At 38.4% G+C, this 20,535-nt stretch overlaps 2 protein-coding genes across 3 annotated transcripts in view; one reads left to right on the plus strand and one right to left on the minus strand.

The window, feature by feature from the left end:
- Nucleotides 1–4,193, plus strand: part of CALML4 (calmodulin like 4) — an 18,385-nt gene extending 14,192 nt beyond the window's left edge. The window contains exon 5 of one of the 2 annotated variants that reach the window (XM_044662401.1): nucleotides 3,902–4,193. In XM_044662401.1, coding sequence (XP_044518336.1) covers nucleotides 3,902–3,999 — 98 coding nt within the window. In that variant the 3' untranslated portion in view covers nucleotides 4,000–4,193. The remainder of the gene's footprint in view (nucleotides 1–3,901) is intronic. The other variant, XM_044662402.1, reaches the window with a different exon arrangement.
- A 6,101-nt stretch (nucleotides 4,194–10,294) lies between these two features.
- PIAS1 (protein inhibitor of activated STAT 1) overlaps nucleotides 10,295–20,535 on the minus strand; it is a 126,662-nt gene continuing 116,421 nt past the window's right edge. Inside the window, exons 12-14 of the mRNA XM_044665326.1 lie at nucleotides 13,438–13,580; nucleotides 11,560–11,597; nucleotides 10,295–10,963 (exon numbers count right to left, since the gene is read on the minus strand). Of these exons, the coding sequence (XP_044521261.1) occupies nucleotides 10,670–10,963; nucleotides 11,560–11,597; nucleotides 13,438–13,580 (475 nt within the window). The 3' untranslated portion in view covers nucleotides 10,295–10,669. The remainder of the gene's footprint in view (nucleotides 10,964–11,559; nucleotides 11,598–13,437; nucleotides 13,581–20,535) is intronic.

Genomic DNA, 20,535 nt, shown 5'->3' on the forward strand with positions numbered 1-20,535 from the left:
TCTTTCTCTCTTTCTCTCTTTCTCTCTTTCTCTCTTTCCTTCTTTCTTTATTCTAAATTAACCCTTATCTTCCATCCTGGAATCAGTGTTGTATATTGGTTTCAAGACAGAAGAATGGTAGGGACTAGGCAATGGGGGGACTAAGTGACTTGGCCAAGGTCATATAGCGAGAAAATGTCTGAGGCCAGATTTGAAATCCAGGACCTCTGATTGAGAGGCCTGTTTCTCAATTCAATGAGCCACCTAGCTGCCCACTAAGTTCATATGTCTTAGTTATTGGATAAGAGGCAGTCAGCTTCAGTGGATCTGGAAGTCTGAAATCAAATCCTGCTTCTGACACAAACATGCTGAGTGATTTGGGACAGATTACTTAACCTCTCAGTATCCCAGGCCACTGAGACCATGAATTACAGAGTAATTGGAGTTTTTCTCATTGAAAGTTTATGCTGATGAAATCGTACATGCAGACAACCAAGAAATGGATCAGATCCAGTATAAGGTGCTTGAGATATCAGGATGAAAAGATAACAGAATCCCTCCCCTCAAGCAGCTTATGACTAGGATAAAAATAAATGTGCTATGTTTGTAGTAGTGGTTGAACAGATGGGTATGAGAGATTTGAGAAGGGAGGAAATACTTCCCTCCGAGGCATCGGGAAAGGCTTCATGGAAGATGGAACCCTGGACCTGAAATTGGAAGAAAGGGGTTTTCAACAAGCAATGACCTACAGGGAGACTGAACCAGGGACAGGAAGTGTTCTACACAAATTCAGAGAGGCAAGAGAGGGTGGGATGAGATTGGAGAGGGGCTCTAGATTGGCTGGAACAAAGTAGAGAGACAATAGTATGAGGCTGGGAATAGCAGGTCAGAACCTCTAACACCAAATCAAGATACTTGTATTTTAACCTGCAGGCAATGAGGAACCATGGGAGCTTTTTTAAGAGAGGGTGTTTCCTGGTCAGACTTGCATTAGGAAGATAATTTTGGCAGTAGTCTTGAAGGCTGAATCAGAGCAGGGATAGACATGTTTGGAAGGTAGATCGGGATTTTTGTGTTTTTCAGGGAGAGGCTCCTTTATCTTCATGAATGCCTCCTGAAATATAGAAACTTCTGGGAGGCCTCACACCTTAAAATTCTCACCACCTTCCCAGAAAGTGGTTTTGAGAATTTTGTGGATTTTGTTGGGGGAGGGCTGTTCTCCATGGAGGGGGTATGGGTAGGTAAAAGGGAATAAGGATTAATATTATCTCAGAGTTAGAAGAGACCCCTCTGATGTCATCTGGTCCCACCAAGCTAGATAGGAATAAAATCTCCTCTATGATTGTGCTGAAGAATAATCACCCATCTTCTACCCAAAGACCTCCATGTGATAGAAAGGAACACTGATGGGACAGGATGGTAGAGCCAGAGACGCACCTCTCCCGTGTCAAGATTTTGCCTAAAACTCTATCTTCTCCTCCCCTTTGTTGCCATGTTGTAAACAAATATTCTTATGAATGACTTTTTAAAAAATCCTTACTTTCTGTCTTGGTAACAACTCTAAGACAGAAGGGCAAGGGCTAGGCAAATGGGGTTAAGTGACTCGCCAAGAGTCACATAGCTAGGAAATGTGTGAATGGTTCTTTTTCTTTCTTTTTAAACCTAGGTCTAGGCTAAATGACTTGCCTAGGGTCTCACAGCTAGGCAGGATCTGAGGCCAAACTTGAACCCAGGTCCTCCTGACTCCACGTCTGTCTATCTGCTGAGCCACCTAGCTGCATCTCTCCTTACTTTTAAAATCCAGTAACCAGCAAGATTGTGACTGATCCAGCACCTGGGTACTTTTTTTCCAGGTTTTGAGGGACCCTTCTAGGTCCTTTATCTGCCAGGCATATAGGATTGAGAGACAGCATTGTTGTGGATGGAGATCCAGTCATCAAGCCAGAAGTTTTGGCTTGTCACAGGAGGGCTGTGTGACTGTGGGCAAGTCATGTACCTTCTTAGTGCTTCTAGGCAACTCTCTAAGTCTGTAGTGAAATCACAGGCCTGGTTCCAAAAATATATATGGAGAGTTAGCAAGTAGGCCACTGTTATTCTCCTAATTCATGTGTTTAATGGCCTGTATCTAAAGCAAACAACACATGCCACCAAACACACATACATCTATCATTGATTTAGCCAGCAAAGAAAATAATAGTGTTCCCAACGAGCAAAGAGGACTGATTTTATTTCCTCCTGCTGAGAGGCAGAGAAGGACATGAGAACCTGGCAATCCAGGTACTGAACGATTTTTTTTTCTCTTTCAGATTTTGAGTAGCTAATCAGTGTAGCTTGAAGGCCCTTCCAAAGCCTGGGACTGGCCTACTTCAGGACCTTGGTTCTTTACCAATCTTCAGATTAGGGACAGGAAATCATTACTGAGCATGACCCGAATTCTACCCAGATGGTATCGTCAGGCACTAGCACGATGCTGGAAAATCGTGTTTCCCATTAAAATGGGCATGAGGGAGTCTCCTGCTGGCAGCCTTCATCTTGCTAGAAAGTGACTCAGAGCCCCCAGCAGCAGAGAGATCTGATGTTCAGGGACGACATACTGGGATGTTTCCAACTAGCCGGCTGTTTCGTAGGAAACTTCTCGGTGAAGGAAGATAAATTACAGTCTCCTCAACTTCCTAAAAATACCCAGAACTACTATTACTAGATACCAGCTTGGGCACTGAGCATAATAATTACACTTTGGGGAAGGATGGCTGAACAGAGAATCACAGGACATTTTCTAACTGCCCTGAATAATATGTGCATTCAGTGTCTCTGTCCCAGATAATTTAATATGGTAGGTGACAATTTTCATATCCTCCTTTAAGACCTTTGTAAGTTGAATCCTCTGAAAAGTACAGAATAAAATCTTAAACTATCCAACGTTGGGTGAGGAGAGTAGTTCTTCACATGGGATCCATTAACTTATTTAATCATTGTATTTTGATATAACTGATTTCCTTTGTGATTCCACATATTTCATTTTATGCATCTAGAAATATTCCAAGAAGGGGTCTGTGGATTTCACCAAATTACCAAAGGAGTCTGTGACACACAAAAAAAAGATGAAGAACCCCTGCTTTAGAACAAAAGCTGAAAAGGAGGTGGGGGAAAGAAGTCTAAAAGGTCAAGTTAGTTGAGGTGACGTCCTGGAAGAGTTGGTACAGGGTGAAAAGGTTTACTGGTGAAACTCCATGGACAAACCAGTATTTTGTCCAGGCATCTAGAACCAGAAGAAACACTGGAAAAAAGAATTAAAAACCAAAAAATACTCATATAATTATAGTTCTTTGTTTGTGGTCTACAGAAAGCAGGTTCATTTCAGTTCTATTTTTTTCATTAAAAAGAGGAATGATTGTAAAAAAGAAAGACAAGATAATCCAAATACTAAATATCTTATAGGTATTGTGGAATAAGAACAAGGAAGAAAAAAATTTTTCTTTTTGGTCCTCACACTGTCTACATCAAGGTCAATGTGATTCCACCTTAGGGATAGGGATTTAGTAGGTGTTCGATACATGTTTTTTAAGTTAAACTGAGTCCCAAAGCCGGAGAATCCTGAAAAGACTGGGCCAACCTGGGTTCAAAATTTTCAAGTTAAGGCTGGAGTGACACCAAGGTTCTAGCTCATAATGCCTCTTTTCCAGTTTCCAAAATCCTTAGAAAGCCTTTGGGAATAGCCTAAACTAAGGATGCTGGAATCCACAGCCTGAGCTCCCAGAGTGTAGGATCTGACCAAACACTCCTCTTGCCCACGTACCACTCAAGATCTTTCTTGCTCCCGTTAATGTATGGAAATATTATATGCTCGTGGTTTCTGAAAAGAGCATAATGTGATGCATACAACACTGAAACTGAACTCATAAATTAATGTGATTCATTTTAGTGGATGATCTCCTGAGAGAAGCTAATATTGGACCAAATGGTAAAGTGAAATACAACGAATTTATCCAAAAGATCACCCGTCCTGCGCCGGATTACTGAACTGGATATATACGGAACAAAGAGGAGTCATCTCTGAAATCCGAAATCTTCCGATAACTTGATTGGATTTTTATAAAACGTATCCCTTTTACTCTAGGGAGAATGGCAATGCCCTACTCAGACTGCTACCTTATGTCTCTGCTGTAGACAAGGCCTTTTCTGGAGTGACACAAATAAAACTGCTTTTAACAGTACCATGACCTCAATGAATGAGTCCACTTAAATGGGGCCTCCTAATGAAGTACTAAATACCGCCTCAAAGCTCATCAACTATCTTCCAAACAAAAGAAGAAAATCATTGCTACTATAGCATTAAGAGAAAATATTCTTGGGGGGGTTTCATGCTGTGTCACAGGGTTGGTTATGTATTTCTAGTTCCTATCTTAGGTACCGCGATTCTAGTATATTCCTCAACATATATCTCCACACAAAAGGAGTCACTGGTATGGAAAATTAAGTGTGTTATGATTAGGTTGATGTACTGAGGTTTCTGCTCTAGCTGGAACATGCTAAAAGCCATGGACATCCTACACAAGGTGGTGGTTGTTTTTTTCCACATTCCTGACATTTATAAAAACTCACACTCAAAGCTCTTGACGCTACCCACGGGTAGGAGGCGTGGGCTTTGGCAGCAACTGAACATTTCATTACCCAGAGAGGCTCCTTTAGATCCCAAGAACTTGGCTGTCTTCGCTTTTCATCACCCAAGGATGGCGAGTTCCTTTCTCTCCTCCACGCCTCACACCTCTTCTCTTTGTTAAGGCTAACCCGTGCCTTGGCTCCGAGCCCCGTAGGGAGCTTGTGCCTTGATCATTTCTCCTCTCTTAAATTTCCCAGCTCTTTAGCTAATTGCCCTTCCTCTTCCCTCCGTCTCTCCTCCTTTCGCACAGATAAGACTCATAAAGACGATCAGGTACGTGCCTCCAATATCATGGCTCCACTGAGACTCTCACCTTTCCTTAGTCTTCATCTTCTGCGACTTTCTCGAGCTTCCGACACAACTTTTGATCCTTCCTATATGGATACTCTTTTCCCACTTGGCAGCCCATAGGAATGCTCCTCGATCTCTTTGTGGGATTATCTTCCACTTTTACTTTATTTCTCAAGGCTGCCCTGGGACCACTTTCTATCTTGGGGAAGTCATTTGTTCTCTGAGTTTATGATCTCTGCTTTGGGGAATATCTGTATTCGTCATCCTATAGAGCAGTGGTTCCCAAACGTTTTTGGCCTACTGCCCCCTTTCCAGGAAAAATATGACTTAGCTTCCTGGAAATTAATTTTTAAAAAATTTTAATAGCAATTAGTAGGAAAGATAAATGCACCCGTGGCCATCGCTGCTCCCCTAGGTTGCTGCAGCATCCACCAGGGGGCGGTGGTGCCCACTTTGGGAATCACTGCTATAGAACATCCATGTGCACAGAGGGTCCAGTCGCATTTAAAATCCAACATATTCCAAAATGAAACCCGCCCCCCCCTTCTCCAAACTCTCATTATTTATTTATTTTTTTACCTTTACCTTCCATCTTAGAATCAATACAAGGTATTGGTTCCAATGCAGAAGAGCACTAAGGGCAAGGCCATGGGGGTTAAGTGACTTGCCCAGGGTCACCCAGCTAGGAAGTAGCTGAGGCCAGTTTTGAACCCAGGATCTCCCATCTCTAAGCCTGGCTCTCTACCCACTGAGCAACCTAGCTGCCCCCTCAAACTCTCACTATTGTTGATGGCACTATCTCCCAAGCCACCCAGGTTCACAATCTTTGATTTAACTCTTTCATTTGCTCCCATCTAATCCATTAAGTACTATTGATTCTAATTCCATAGCCTTTTTTACATCCATCCCTTTTGCTCCTTTTAACCAACTACTGCCTTAGTTCAGGCCCTGGAGAATTTTCACAGGATTCCAATTAGTTTTGCATAGCTGTTAAAATAATCTTCCTGAGGCCCAGATGTGACCACTACTTTCTTAATCAACTATTTTGGTGACTTTTTAGTTCTTCCTGGATAAAAACAAAAACCAGCCTCTAGTCTATAATTTAAAGCTCTCCATAACATAAACCCCAACCTGTTTGGCCTTATTTAACTTAAACTTCATGTTACAGTCAAACTGTTTGACTAGTTTTTCTCTAGTTTTTCCTTATCCTCCCCCTCCCCTTTTTTTAAAACCCATTACCTTCTATCTTAGAATCAATACTGTGTATGGGTTCCAAGGCAGAAGAGCAGTAAGAGCTAGGCAATAGGGGTCAAATGACTTGCCCAGGGTCACACAGCTAGGAAGTCTGAGGCCGGATTTGAACTCAGGACGTCTCTAGCCTTGGCTCTCCAACTACTGAGCTACCCAGCTGCCCCCTGCCTTATCCGCTTGAAAGCATGTCATTGTCTAGTCCTTGAAAGCTCTTCATCTCTGCCTTCTAGATTCCTTCTATTATTTTAAAGCCTAGCTGAGGTCCCCCCACCATTGTTTGACGTTCTCTCTCAAATATTCCTAACGTGTGGTCTGGATTTCTCCTTGCATAAGGTGAGGCTTGGCTCTCAATCCACTGAGCCACCCAGCTGCCCCCCTCCCCCAATCACCTTTTTAAAAGAGGAGGAAACTGAAGCCCTAAGAGGGAAGTGACTTGCCCAAATTCACACAAGGTAATTTACACCCAGGTCAAGGTTCCTTCTACCTCGCCAACTTCCTTGCCAGTCACATTACAATAATGGGGAAAGGATGCCAAAATATTTCTTACTTACCACACCACGCTGAGGGAAAATTCCCTTTCTTTGAAATCTCTGGTGCTTTGGAAAGATTGTCACCTTATGTGCCCAGCAGTATATTTTACAGAAGACAATTAACTGAATGCTTTTTTTTTTTATTACATCTAAAGATCTCTACATAAACAGGTAACATTCAATAGGTAAACAATTTTTTTCCAATGCATGTAATAAATATTTTCACTTGGTACTTTTATACAAACTGACATTGGTCTACTATACATTTTTAAAAGCCATTTTACTGGTTTGGCATGCGGTATGGAAACTCTAAGAGAGAAATTTTTAAGGCAATGAGTCACAGATTTAAGTTCATGGAATTTATGGTAACTTTTATATCTGTTTATATACATTTCCCTTTTGTTAATTAAACAATTAACAGCAGCACACTCTGGGACCACCAGCTATTCTCCCCCCTTTTGCATCTAAGCTGTTTATTTTTTATTTTTATTTTTTAAAAAGAATTTAACAACACTTACATTGATAAAACAAAATCTTTCCTAAAATAATTTTAAATGTGCTTTAAAACCTTGAAATGCTGAATATATTTAAAATTGAATTTTTAAAAAATCCTTTCCACAGTTATTCATTTTAAAACTGGGCTATGACTCCAACCAGTTTCAGAAATCCAATAGAAAGAAGCAAATCACATTCTTCAGTGGCTTAGGTGAATCTTTGCTAAACAGATAATGATCTAGAATTGTGATAATGCTTATATTAAGGAGAAGAAGAAATCTTTTAATGCTTAAAATAAATTATAATCAACCAGCCTTGGCATGGTTAAAGTTCCGATTTTTGTTTGTAAAAGATGTATCCAATAATGCCCACAAAAGCAATTAAAAGCCATTTCAACCCTGCTATTCAAACAACAGTTATTTTACTCATATTTGTGTGCATATATATACATACACACATACAATATTGTACATAAACACATATACAGACACACAAACACACACACCTACTGTGAAAGACTCAGGCAATAGGGATGGGAGCCAAATGTCTAACGATCAGAGTTATTGAATCTATTCATAGACAATTCACCGAAGTTGAAAGAATCAGATGAACCAAGGAATTTAAACAAACCTCTTTCTGAGACTGAAATAATGCAGTGTGATATGACTAATCCTTTTTTTCTTTTTTACTGAATTGAAAGGGTCACCAACAGATACTGACATCTGACGGTAATTAATAAAAATCGTTGTCAAAGGGAACATTTAAGAAAATTCAACACAAGAAAAAGTGAAACCAAGAAAGTACAATGGAATGGATACTGATACTGGAAGGGAAGGAAAGGCTAAATTTCTTTTGTGAATGTATGAAGGAAAATAAAAAGGTGAATGGAAATTGTACTCCCCCCACCCTGTTTTCTGCCCTTGTTTATTTAGGTCTGGTACAATGTCTGCAACTGAGGGATGTGGAACCTAAAGGAGAATCTTGAATAAATGCTGAGTGGTTTTCAACTTCTTATCCAAAATGTTGAATTCAGTTCCATACACAAAAGGTATTGACCCGAAAACTTAAAAAAACTAAAAAGCTTTTAAATTTATCTTAAAAATTGTTAAATTAATGGAAACATGTGCCTTATTGTGATGTGAAATAAGAACTCCCCAAATGCTTTGCCATCATTTCTACCCCAAAGTCCAATTTAGAAATATATTATGATTTTATTACTAAATATATTAGTCTAAATGAATAAGCCAGCAATATTTCTCAAAAGTGTCTGAACAAACACTTCGATACCAGATTCAATTTATAACTGAAGTATTTCCCATTTTTTGATGTTTTATTTTAACTGACATTGAATAGACTTTTATTATAAACGGTCATATAGTGAATATAACTCAGCCAGTTATGTGTGGAATACACATGCTCAGGGGAAGACTATTTAACTCACTTGTAGCTCACACACACTTATCTATAAATACATATATACACACACATATACATATAAACACAAACATTTTGTTTTGTTGTTTTGTTTTTTTCCCCAAATTCAAGTCAACAATTTAGTGGCAGAGGGAGGCTGTCAAAACACAAAGACTATTTTTAGATGCTACATATTCATGTGAACCAATACATTTATCATACAACTGATCATACAGCAATCTTGACTTCTACCTGAATGAAAGTAGGTCATTTTGTTATCAATGCAAGGTTTAAAAAGACAACTTCATACACAAAAGGTGGTCCTTGATCAACTGTGAAAAACAACTAGCTGACATCAAGTGTTCGAACATAAAAACCCAGACTGGAAAACTGGCAAATTTAATATTCCTTATCTTTCCTGATAAACTTATTCCCTGCACTCTCAACCAGCTAGAAAAATATTCTGTACACCAGAGAATACCACGTCTTCTCTGATGGTGACTTTGGGACACAAGTAGAATCACTTTTCCCCCTTCGTTTTTCTTTACCCCCCTCCCCCCCACTTTCTGAAAAACAGCTTTCAATCTATTTACACATTCCACTATTTAATAAGAATGGTTCAGGCCAACTGATTCCATAGTTCTATAAAATGTCTTTCCTATGTCATGCATGTCCTGAAAAGGTGAAGAAAAATAAAGCCCCAAAAAAGAAAATGAAAGAAACTCTAAATGGTGGGTCGCAAGTGTGGCCCAAAGCTTAAGAACACAAGTGTATTGAGAGCCAGAAATTTAAAATGACAAAAGTAAAAAACATTATGATTTTCAAACCCTTTATCAAATAGAGGATTTCTACAGGATGAGACATATTGGGTGCTACAGAATTATTTTCCAAAAAGCTTTCCTTTTAGAATTATTTTTCAGATTTTTGGACGCCACATTGTGACCTCCTTCATCGGCTGCACAAACCCAGCAACAGAGCATTTTATTTTTTACTTCCTTAGCCTGGTGAACATTAAAGAAAAAAATTTTTTTTTGTGGTGAAAACTTGTTATCCTTTTCACCAAAGCAGGTGTTCACAGACTACCTGAGAAATGATTCTGGCAACCGAGAAGAATTCTAACTTCTAACATTCCAACTGAAGAGTTGGAATGAAAGTATGTCAACTCTTTGCAGGCTAGAACATTCTTCCCAGGCCCATTTTTAAAGCTTTTTCTTTTCCCAGATAGCGTTAACCTGGTATCTTCAAAAAGCAAATGTTCAGGGTGTGTGCAGCAGATAGAAGTATGTGATGGAACACAAGCAACTGGAATATTCTGCAAAGACTCTTAAATGTCAACTTTAAGATCTTTAACATGTTTGGGGAAATGGAGAAGATATTCCAACTGAATACAAACTTGGATAAAATCAAAAGTGACAAGAACACACACTAACACACACTCCCATAAACTATGTTCTGAAACACAAAGGGAATGAATGCACCAAGACAGATGAGATTTATATAACTTAAGGTTGGATAAAATCTATGCAAAACACCAAACTCAACTCTGCCATTATTAGGAAATGGCATTTTAAAAAGGTGTTGTTTTTCCCCTAACAAAAACAAACAAACAAAAAAACAAACAAAAAAAAACCTGCCTACAATTTAAAATTTCATACATGCAATTCCTTTTCTGTTACTGCAAAGAAAATAATGTCTTTTACATCCAAACTACAAAAATAAAACCACAGGACAAATGTAAATGTTGAAAACAAAATCTTCAGAATCCAGTAAAATGAATTGCGGGTGGTTTGTGGGTGGCTGTTTTTTTCTTTTTTTTTTTTTTTTTTTCGCGTGTTTTACCAGACAGGCAGTCTTAGGTTTATATACAAAAGTAAAACTGAAAATATAGTTTTGTTCTCTGTACATTTCTTTTAATTTTTTCCCTAAAAAAAGGAAAAAAAACACACTTGTGTACGTTTCTAAACAGAATAAAGTAAAACAGAGCACAAAGTTCTCTTCTTTCTGCCAAGTTCATTGAGTCTGGGGGGGAAGGAGGAAGGGAGAGGGGAAATCAGTCCAATGAGATAATGTCCGGTATGATGCCAAAGATGGATGCCGTGTCTGTGCTGCTTCTATTGGCAACTGCATGGCCATGACCTTCTCGAAGACTGTTAGAGGAAACGAGACTGCTGTTACTGCCACTACTGCTTCCATTTGTGGTTGGAAGGGCAGTGCTACCTCCTGCATTTAACTGATCAAGAAACATCTGCGAAGAGGCATATGGAAAAAAACGAGACGAGTGTAAGAGGTCTTGGTCATCTGAGACAGCTGCTGCGGCAGCAGCAAGAAGGGAGGTGTTGTAATGCTAGGAAAAAAGAGACAAAGAATTTGGAATTATACTTCTGAATTATGTTTTCTTTTCAGCAGCTCACAAACTTGAAATAGGAAATGAAAATATATCATAAATCTTGGAATAAATACTACTTAGCAAAGACAGTTTGTATAATCAAGTGAATCCATGTACCAGTGATCATTTACCTGGAGACCTTGGTTTCTGAAACCAGAAGCAAACTGGAAATAAAAGTATTAGTGCTCTTTATCTCAATGAAGAAAGTAACCTAATCTCAAAAAGCCAGATTTTAATGCAGAGCATTATAGTCCTCCCTCCTTGTGAGGAGACATTCATTGGCTAAGAAATCTGTCAGCCAAAAAAATTTGCATGACATGAAGCAATACTAGAAAAAGGCAGCACATAGGAATTACTTTTAGTATACTTAAACACCAGTGAAACAAAAAATTTGAAATACTGCCTTTTAAAAAAATTAGGATTATGGTATTTTGGTACTACCATTTCGAACCTTCCAAGGAAAGCTATTTTATTTCATATGTATATGTATAGTGATACCTTTAAAAGAAATAATTTGTAGAGAAAATAAATGGAGTAATTTTTTTTCAACATACCTGATTGTCTCCTGATAAGAAGGGAAAGAAATCTAAACCTGTTAAGAATAAAAATAAAATGTTAGTATCTTTAAAGATAAACACAATTTAATGCCTTTAAATGGGAAAAAAAATATGTATATATGTACTATTTCTGTATACTAAAGCTCTTTAATAAATCTCATCCTATACTGGGTATTCTAAAAGTTTTAGTGTAGTTACACAATATTAAAGCTAAAAACTACACTAAAACTTTTGGGAGATCCTGTATAGACGTGAGCAAACACACTGTAGAAGTGTTTATATTCGGATTCTCCTCAAGGCTGTTGAAGGTTGCCAGGCTTCAATGCAAAATGAAGAAATTAAGAACAAAACCCCAAACTTTTTAGCCATCTGCTGCTTTTCTTGAACTCTTTCTGGGTACTTAAAGCCAGTATCAGTCCAAGCAGTTATCCAGAGGTAAAACTCACAAGGGTAAGAATGGAGTATCAAGGGCGACAAGAAAGTTTTGTGGAGAAAAACTTGTGTTATGCTAGCTGTATTACTTCTGTCCTGTACAGGGTTCCAAAACATGACAGGAGTAATGAGTACCTGCAAAAGGATACCACTTGCCTCCTTCTATCTCCTTCTATCTCAACTAGCATATACTTATCTTCATGTTTATTCTCACCTTCATTTGGAATTCAACAGAGTAATCAAAGAACAAGTGAACAAACGTGCATCAAACATAAAATGCTGAAACCACAATTTGGGGGTGGTGGCAGGGATAGATCCAAGATAACTGACAAAAGGATTTTTGAGAAAACCAGGATTAAAAAAAAAAGTTGGATGACAGATAGATATATGATAAAACCATGAATATATACGTGTGAAAAAGTTATGACATACCCTGGGGATGTAAATTTCCCCATTTCCTCCCCTTGTAATTTCCCAGTTTTTCCAATCTAAGTACTATGGTTAACATATCACTAGGGTGGAATAGTAAAATGCAGTCTCACAAAAAGTATTAAGAGCAAAGCTATACCTAGGTGAAAACCTCAGTTGTCCTTAGGAAGATAAACAAAACTGTTTAGGGAATTTTTCAACAAATAAATCATTCTGATTTTTTTTTAGCAGGTTTCAAGGCCCTAATTTTTAAGTAAAAGGCATCACAAGATGGAAAAAGATGCTTTGCTTAAATTAAAAAAAAAAATCCAAAAAACAACACAACTTTATGAAATATATAAATCTTTCCAAAAGTAACACTAGATAGTTAAGGAGATAGGATTATTTTTGGCAGAATCCCAATTCTTGAGATCATAAGGTTTACACAGTAACACTATTAATCTAGTAATCATCTTCAATCACTTAACTTAAAAAAATGAAATAATATGCTATATGCTATTTGACAATTCAAACTATTATAAAATTAAGATGCAGTTGTGGAAATGGTTTAGTATTTCTTCAGTATAAAAACCAGATCAACCACATGAAATAAAGTCAACTGAAGTTAAAAACATTTATTTGAACCACTGTTTAAAATGACATTCTAGGCAATTAGAAAAATACAACAATGTATACTGCAACATTATCTAAACTGGTTGAGTGAAAATACAGATTTTGAATTTAACCCAATGATAACCTACTCTTAGGAGACTCTATATAAAGATTGCTGATCTTCTGGGGGATCTGCAAATAACTGTTCCTTCCAAAAGGTAGCTACAAGTTCTGGGTGTAGTGGCCATTAGATGCATGGTACAGAAATAGACACACACCCAATTTATAGTTGAAGTACAGAAACTTGTTGGCTAAAAGCTTTAAATACTCTGCAACTTTCTAATTCTTCCTTATACTCATTCAGAAGAGGATTATTTGGATCTGCTTTACCCACAGTGTCATCTGCAAATCTAGGTAACCTACCTTGCAAGTCATAAGGCATGGGAGTCATGTGGAATGGGTGCCTGTAGTCTTGTATGAGGGATGTGTTAATGTAGCTTGTGTCCACAGCAGGAAGGCTTGGGGTTCTTGACACTGGAGATGCTTGATGAGGCAGACTTAAAATGCTAAAAAGAAAAAAAGTTTCCATAGTTCAAGTCTTAACTATCCTATTGATCACAGTTGCATGAAATAGAAGTTCCTTTTGTTTTAAAATCTAACTCAATAAACTCTATAGTACTTCGGAGATTGTAGAGAGAAAACAAAAAACAAAACAAAACAGCTGTAATAAAAAGAAATAATATTGTAACTGAGGTATATTGGCATCCCCCTATCCTAAATGGCACACTCTCCTTGGGAGAATACATTTATGTTATTTTTTTCTATGCCCCTTAGGTTTTTGTATCTCTAAGGAAAGTGCTTCATTGGCCTTGCCCTTTTTATAGTTTTAATAAATATACATACATGCATGCATGCACGCGCACACACACAAGCCAGACAGAAAAAAGGCAGAACTTATACTTAAAAGTAGTCAAAGGAAAATACAATTGTGTGATGTTTCCATGAGGTATTTGTTGAAAAACCATTAAAGTTAAAGTGAGTTTTGAGATATTCAAAAGAAAACTGGCTTGGTGATTAAGAAAGTAAAGGTTTTATTGTTGTTGTTTAGTTGTTTTCACTCATGTCTGACTCTTTGTGACCCCATTTGGGTTCTGGGGAAAGTCATTGGAGTGGTTTGCCATTTCCTTCTCCAGCTGACTTTATGGAGGAGGAAACTGAGTCAAAGAGAGTTAAGTGATTTACCCAGGGTTATACAGCTCGTATGTGTCTGAGGCCAGATCTGAATGTAGGTCTTCCTTAATCTACTATACCACCTAGGCTCCGTGTTGGCAAACCTATGGCACATATGTCAGAATGTACTGGAGGGAGCTGCTCCCCTCCCCTTCTCCACCACGTTTGAGGACATTTCTCTCATCACCTGCTCCTCTGCCCAGCAGTCCATTGGGAGCACTTCCTCCCTCTCTTGTCTGAGGTAAAGTGGGGGGGGAGGCTCACATATGGCATGAGGGTTGTAGTTGGGACACTCAGTCTCTAAGGTCTCTAAAAGGTTTGTCATTACTGACCTAGCTACCTCTAAGCAGAGGTTACTCCTCACATAAAGCACATTTTTTTGACAACAACGAAAAAACCAAAACAAAACCAAAACTCTATGTGAAAGTAACAAAGTGAGTCTTTAGCAGCCATGAGAATGAGGAAAGCAGCAACCAGTGAAGGATGATGGAAGGCCAAAAAAAGGGAGAACTGAAGGTCTAACAATGAAAAATTGGAGAAGAGACATAAGATGAGAGTTTAAATGGCTTAAATATAAGAGCATCCCTTTCTCCCTTGCATGGTTAAGAATTAAAAGAGGGAAGAAATATTAATTAGAGACTTGAGATAGAGACAAAAATTAATCAAAGCAGAGTATTGGTGCCAGAGTTATTTAAATAGAGAAAGAAAAGTACTGCCTCACTCAAGTAAAGACTTACTTGATAGAACAGGGGTCTAGCAATACAATTTCGGTAGTATAAACTATTACGTAAGACCTTAAACTCTAGCCAGCTATTCTTTGTTTCCAGGAAAAGAATCTTAGTTATAAGACTTTACCACATTTTTATGAATTGTAGATGAAGCATAAAACATTCTTTCTTCCTTATAAAAATGTACTGTCTGATGAGAACTTTAAACCTTTTCAGTCTATCATAAGTAACATTTTCCCATTAGCTAGCTCCTCCAACAGTACTTAAGGGATTAAAAGGGAAAAAAAAAGAATTGAATCTGGTTTGGTGACAGAAAGGTATTAGAAATTTCTGTAAGACATATCAAACTGGAAAAGAGTTGGTTACAAGAGATAGAAACAGGAAAGATATTTTATATTCATCTAAATGTGCTTCCCTCTAATTACTGGCATTTTCCTTTCTTTTATAATTCATGAGAATACTAGAATAATCAACATAATATTAGATCGATTTCTCCTGTTAACTGCTAATCCATTATGGTAACCTGGACAAGCTTTAGTATGGTAACATGCAATTACATGACACTATTTCACAGTTTCAAATCTGATATTAGATCTGTTGTACAGATATTAATGTGGAGTTACCTAATCTCTGAGAAATTGAGGAAGTAGTTCATGTGGCTAATTATTCTATCTATCTATTTTTTAAAACCCATACTAAGTATTGATTCCAAGGCAGAACAACAAGGGCTAGGCAACTGGGGTCAAGTGACTTGCCCAGGGTCACACAGCTAGGAAGTTGTCTGAAGTCAAATTTGAACCAGGACCTCCTGTCTCCAAGGCCTGCCTCTCTACCCACTGAGCCACCTAGCTGCCCCTACTTAATTATTTTTTTAAAGAATAACATGGTGCTGTGTGTGTGTGTGTGTGTGTGTGTGTGTGTTTGTGTGTTTGTGTGTATGTGCAAATAAGGAAAATAAAATCCTAAAAGAAATGCAAGAAAATTGCACAAAATATTTAAAAAGAAAGATACCCAGTTCAATGCTGCTATTGAATATTTTGTCAGATCATTACATTCCTTATTTTCATCCATGAACATTTTTTTTACCAGGTTCATCCATGAACATTTTTAAAGTGATAGTTCATATAACATAATACATATCTTTGCACAAATATGTGGATATATTTTTTAAAATCATAGGTGCTAACACTGAAGAAATAAAATGATATTCCTATACATCTAGACATTGTGGTTTTAGAAATATCTGACAATAAAAAGCTTTACAGTAGTTGTCTAAACTAAGCTAGCTTTAGGAAAGTTGAAACTCACTGTTTTCTTTTCTACTTATGCAAATCAATAAAATAAGTTTGCCTTATTGCAAGTCATGTTACCTAATAATAATCATAAAGCTGGACTCCTAGTAGAAGTTAATGCCCATGAAAAAAGCAGCAGAATTGCTCAAAAAAGATTCAAAGAAGCAAAATTATGTACATATGCAATGTTTAGTATAATTCTATTGCTTTAAATGTCTTCTACTCCCATTTTTAAAGGGTTTGATAAGCTACTTTGGGATCAAACTGTTATTCTCTCTATCAACACTTTGCTATAATAATCACTGAGATGTTGCAAAATAATCTGTATCCTTTCTGAGTCGGGGAAATAGCATAAATCTACCTAGACCACAATGATGCTGTTTTACTGGCACCAATTCATCTTGATTGTAAAGGAATCTTTATTTACCATTGTAATAACTGGAAATGTGGCCAAATTGGAAATCTTGAGAACTGTTGATCTTTAATATTAAAGAGAGAAATGATTTCAGTTTAGTGACTACCCCTTTCTAGACGTCATGCCATAAAATTATGATGTGCTTCCTTTTCTCTCTGGCAATTTCCTCTAAGTCTCACTGTCTGTTAGCCATCAAGAAGTTCTGAAAACCTCTGTGCCATGTCATGGATAAGGGCCTCCCATCTTTGACAACATATCCCAATTCAGTACCATCCGCCCTACCTCTCTCTCTACGCCACACCTCATGGAACACTTTGCTTATACCACTCTCCAGCTAAAATGCACTAAAATATGCCATGTGTATTTTGTATTGTAGCTATTTGTGAATCAAAAGCATGCCTGACCATAGAAACAGATGTGCGGGTCCCCTGGGAAAATGGGATGGACAGCCTCAGTGGTATTCTGAATGAAAAGAACGTAAAATGGAGTTTATAAGAGCAAATAATAGCTAGCACTTATATAGTGCTTCAAAGTTTGCAAAATGCTTTTCATTTGTTAATTCATTTGAACATCTCTGATAACAATGGCACAGGAGGAATCTATCGATGGAAAAGGTGTCCATCCTGGTTCTATTATGGATATACTGTAATCTACCAAAGTACCAAAGAAAGGTTAGTTGAATAGATGAGATATTCTGGTAATTAAATGTAAGCTTCACAAGGACAGAGACATTGCCACCCAAACTCAGTCTACCCCAAGATCTAGCACAAAGACCTGAACTTGGGAAGTGCTTAATAAGTATGCTCTGGTTGTCAAGAAGTGAAACTGGAAGGAAGGTTGGGGTGAAGGAAGTTTAGACAAGGACAGCTTTAGGTCCAAGAACAAAATCTGGTAATGAATTAGATGGTTCAAGAAAAGCTACAGGAACTAGAATTCTTATTCTTCCAACTCCTGTTTGGTATGGTATTACAGGTTATCTGTGGAAGACTAGAGAAAAGATACCTTGAAGATGATCATGAAGGAAAAGATAAAGAAGTTGGATTTCAGAGGAAGTAAGGCTGAAGAACATACATTAACTACACTTGGTCCCTGCAAAGGACAGTTCTAGGAAGATAATTAAGAGGCTGGGTAGCACTAGGAAGATTAAAAAAGGAATGATGGTAGACCGGCTTTAGAATATCAAGAAAAGGAACAAGAAGTAGAAATGGAGGGAGGGAAGGGAAATAGCAGGCAGTGAGCTGTATGATTATAAGGTGAGATATGTAGTGGAAGAATACTCTGGAATACTTTCTAACTGTGTGACCCTGGGCAAACCACTTAACCTTGATTGCCTAGCCCAGTGATGGGCAAACTTTTTAAAGAGGGGGGCCAAAGAAAAGGAAATGCTCATCTGTCAGTCTGTTTCTAAGGCAACTCTTTCGAAGTTTCATTGTATTGTATTCATCAGATTAGGAATAATGTTGTGCAGCTGGATAGAACATTTCAGGGGGCTGCATCTGGCCCGCAGGCTGTAGTTTGCCCATCACTGGCCTGGCCCATGCCACTCTTCTGTCTTAGAACTGATACCAAGACAGAAGGTGAGGGTTAATGAAAAATAAAATAAAAACCTTATATACCTTGGCTACTTTAATTATGTATGTTGCAGGTAAAAAAAGTTGCAACTGGATGTAGTGCAGCACCCACCAGGGGGCAGTGGCGTCCACTTTGGGAATCACTGCTTTGGATCATCAAGCTCAATGAAACCTCTAAAACAGCTTCTTTCATTTTCTGTCTTACCAAACCTGCTTATCTCACTTGAGGCTGGGGATATCTTTAGGCCACTTCTTAAAAAAAGTTTTTAGTAAATGTAGGGTCAAATGAGATTCTTGGAAATATTATACACTTCAGGAGATACATTAATTCTTTAGGGCACTGGCACATCTTTTAGTATAGTAACCTTATAAAAAGGCCTTGCCCTCAAAGCACTAATTTATTAGTGTGATAAAACAGAATCTAATACAGTTTGGAAAGGACCTCAGAGTCTATCCCAGGGGTTGGCAACGTATGGCTCTCGAGCCATATCTGGCTCTTTTGAGGGCCAGATGTGGCTCTTTCTGCAGGAGCCATAAAGTCAATTTTTTTTTTCAGGCACTGTTACAGGAGCGCATACTGTGAGCATTGTACGGCTCTCCTGAAATTACATTTTAAAAAAATGTGGTTTTTCCGGGTTAAGATGGTGGCAGAGTAAGAAGCAGCTCTTAACCTCTCCTGACCGAAATACACAAAACTCCTCAAGGGGACATAAAAACAAGTCCAGACGAACGGAGGAACCCCACAACAGGGCACAACGTGGAAGGTACGTGGAATCGAGGCATTTCCATGCAATAAAGGGCTCTCACTAAATCGCGGGCTGAGCAACCGCCCCACCCCCACCCCCTCCACACACAATACCTGTAGCTCCGAAGCCAGCTAAAAAGAAATAGAGCAAGTTTGGGGCACCCATCGAGTCATTGGCAGCTCCGGGACCTGTTCCTGAGAGCAGCAAGACTTAGGACCCCATTAAGCCAAAAAAGGCACCCGAAATCTGAGCGCGCGCGGGAGCAGGACTCAGGGCGCACAGCGCAGGCTGAGCAGAGCGCAGGCACTGCGGAGGCGTGGGTGGAGGCAGACACAGCCAGGAACTAAAGCCTAAGTGGGGAACCAGTGCAGACGGGTATACGACTGTGGAAGTAGCTCCCTGAGACTTGTAAAGGAACCTCCTGCAGAGGATCAAGCAAGGGAGTCCACCAGGGGGCTTGGCCTTGGAAAAAACTAGAACTCAGACCTCAGGAGCCAATAGATCTCTGACAGACACTGAGCGCGAGGATAAACCTGAGAAGCTGCTGGGCTAATGATGACTAATCAGTCACAGGAAGTTCAGAAGAGAAAGAATAATAACAAAAAAAAGAAGTCTTTAACACTCGACAGCTTTTACACAGAGAAAATCCAGACAACCGAGCAAACAGAGGAGGAGAACAAACAACCATCCAGACCCTCCCCAAATAAGGAAAACTCCTCACAAGCTATGGAAGAGTTCAAAACTGAGATTTTGAGGAAAATGGAAGAGATCTGGCAAGAAAATAACAGTTTAAAAGGTAGAATCTTACAACTGGAAAGCGAGGCTCAGAAACCAAATGAACTGATAAGCAAATTGAACACAAGAAATGACCAGATTGAAAAGGTATACCAGAAGATTATGGCCGAAAACCAGAAGATTATGGCCGAAAACAGAAAGATTATAGCCGAAAATCAATCCCTAAAGGCTAGAATTGAGCAAGTAGAAACTAATGATCTCTCAAGACAACAAGAACAAATAAAACAAAGCCAAAAGACTGAAAAAATAGAAGGAAACATGAAATATCTCAATGAGAGAGTGACAGACCAAGAAAACCGGTCTAGAAGAGACAATTTGAGAATAATTGGTCTTCCAGAAAAACCAGAAATTAATAGAAACCTGGACTCTATACTAACAGAAATAATTCAGCAAAATTGCCCTGAAGTCCTACAACAAGAGGGCAATATAGACATTGAAAGGATTCATAGAACATCTGCGGCATTCGATCAAGAAAGGAAAACACCAAGAAATATCATTGCAAAATTCAAGAGTTTCCAAGCAAAAGAAAAAAATCTTACAAAAAGCCAGAAAGAAACAATTCAAATATCAAGGAGCAACAATCAGGATCACACAGGATCTGGCAGCCTCAACACTAAAAGACCGCAAGGCGTGGAATACAATATTCAGAAAGGCAAGAGAGCTGGGCCTGCAACCACGGATCAACTACCCATCAAAATTGACTATATATTTCCAGGGGAAAGTATGGGCATTCAACAAAATTGA

The sequence above is a fragment of the Gracilinanus agilis genome, chromosome 2, assembly GCF_016433145.1.
Source record: "Gracilinanus agilis isolate LMUSP501 chromosome 2, AgileGrace, whole genome shotgun sequence".
Taxonomy (NCBI): Eukaryota; Metazoa; Chordata; class Mammalia; order Didelphimorphia; family Didelphidae; genus Gracilinanus; species Gracilinanus agilis.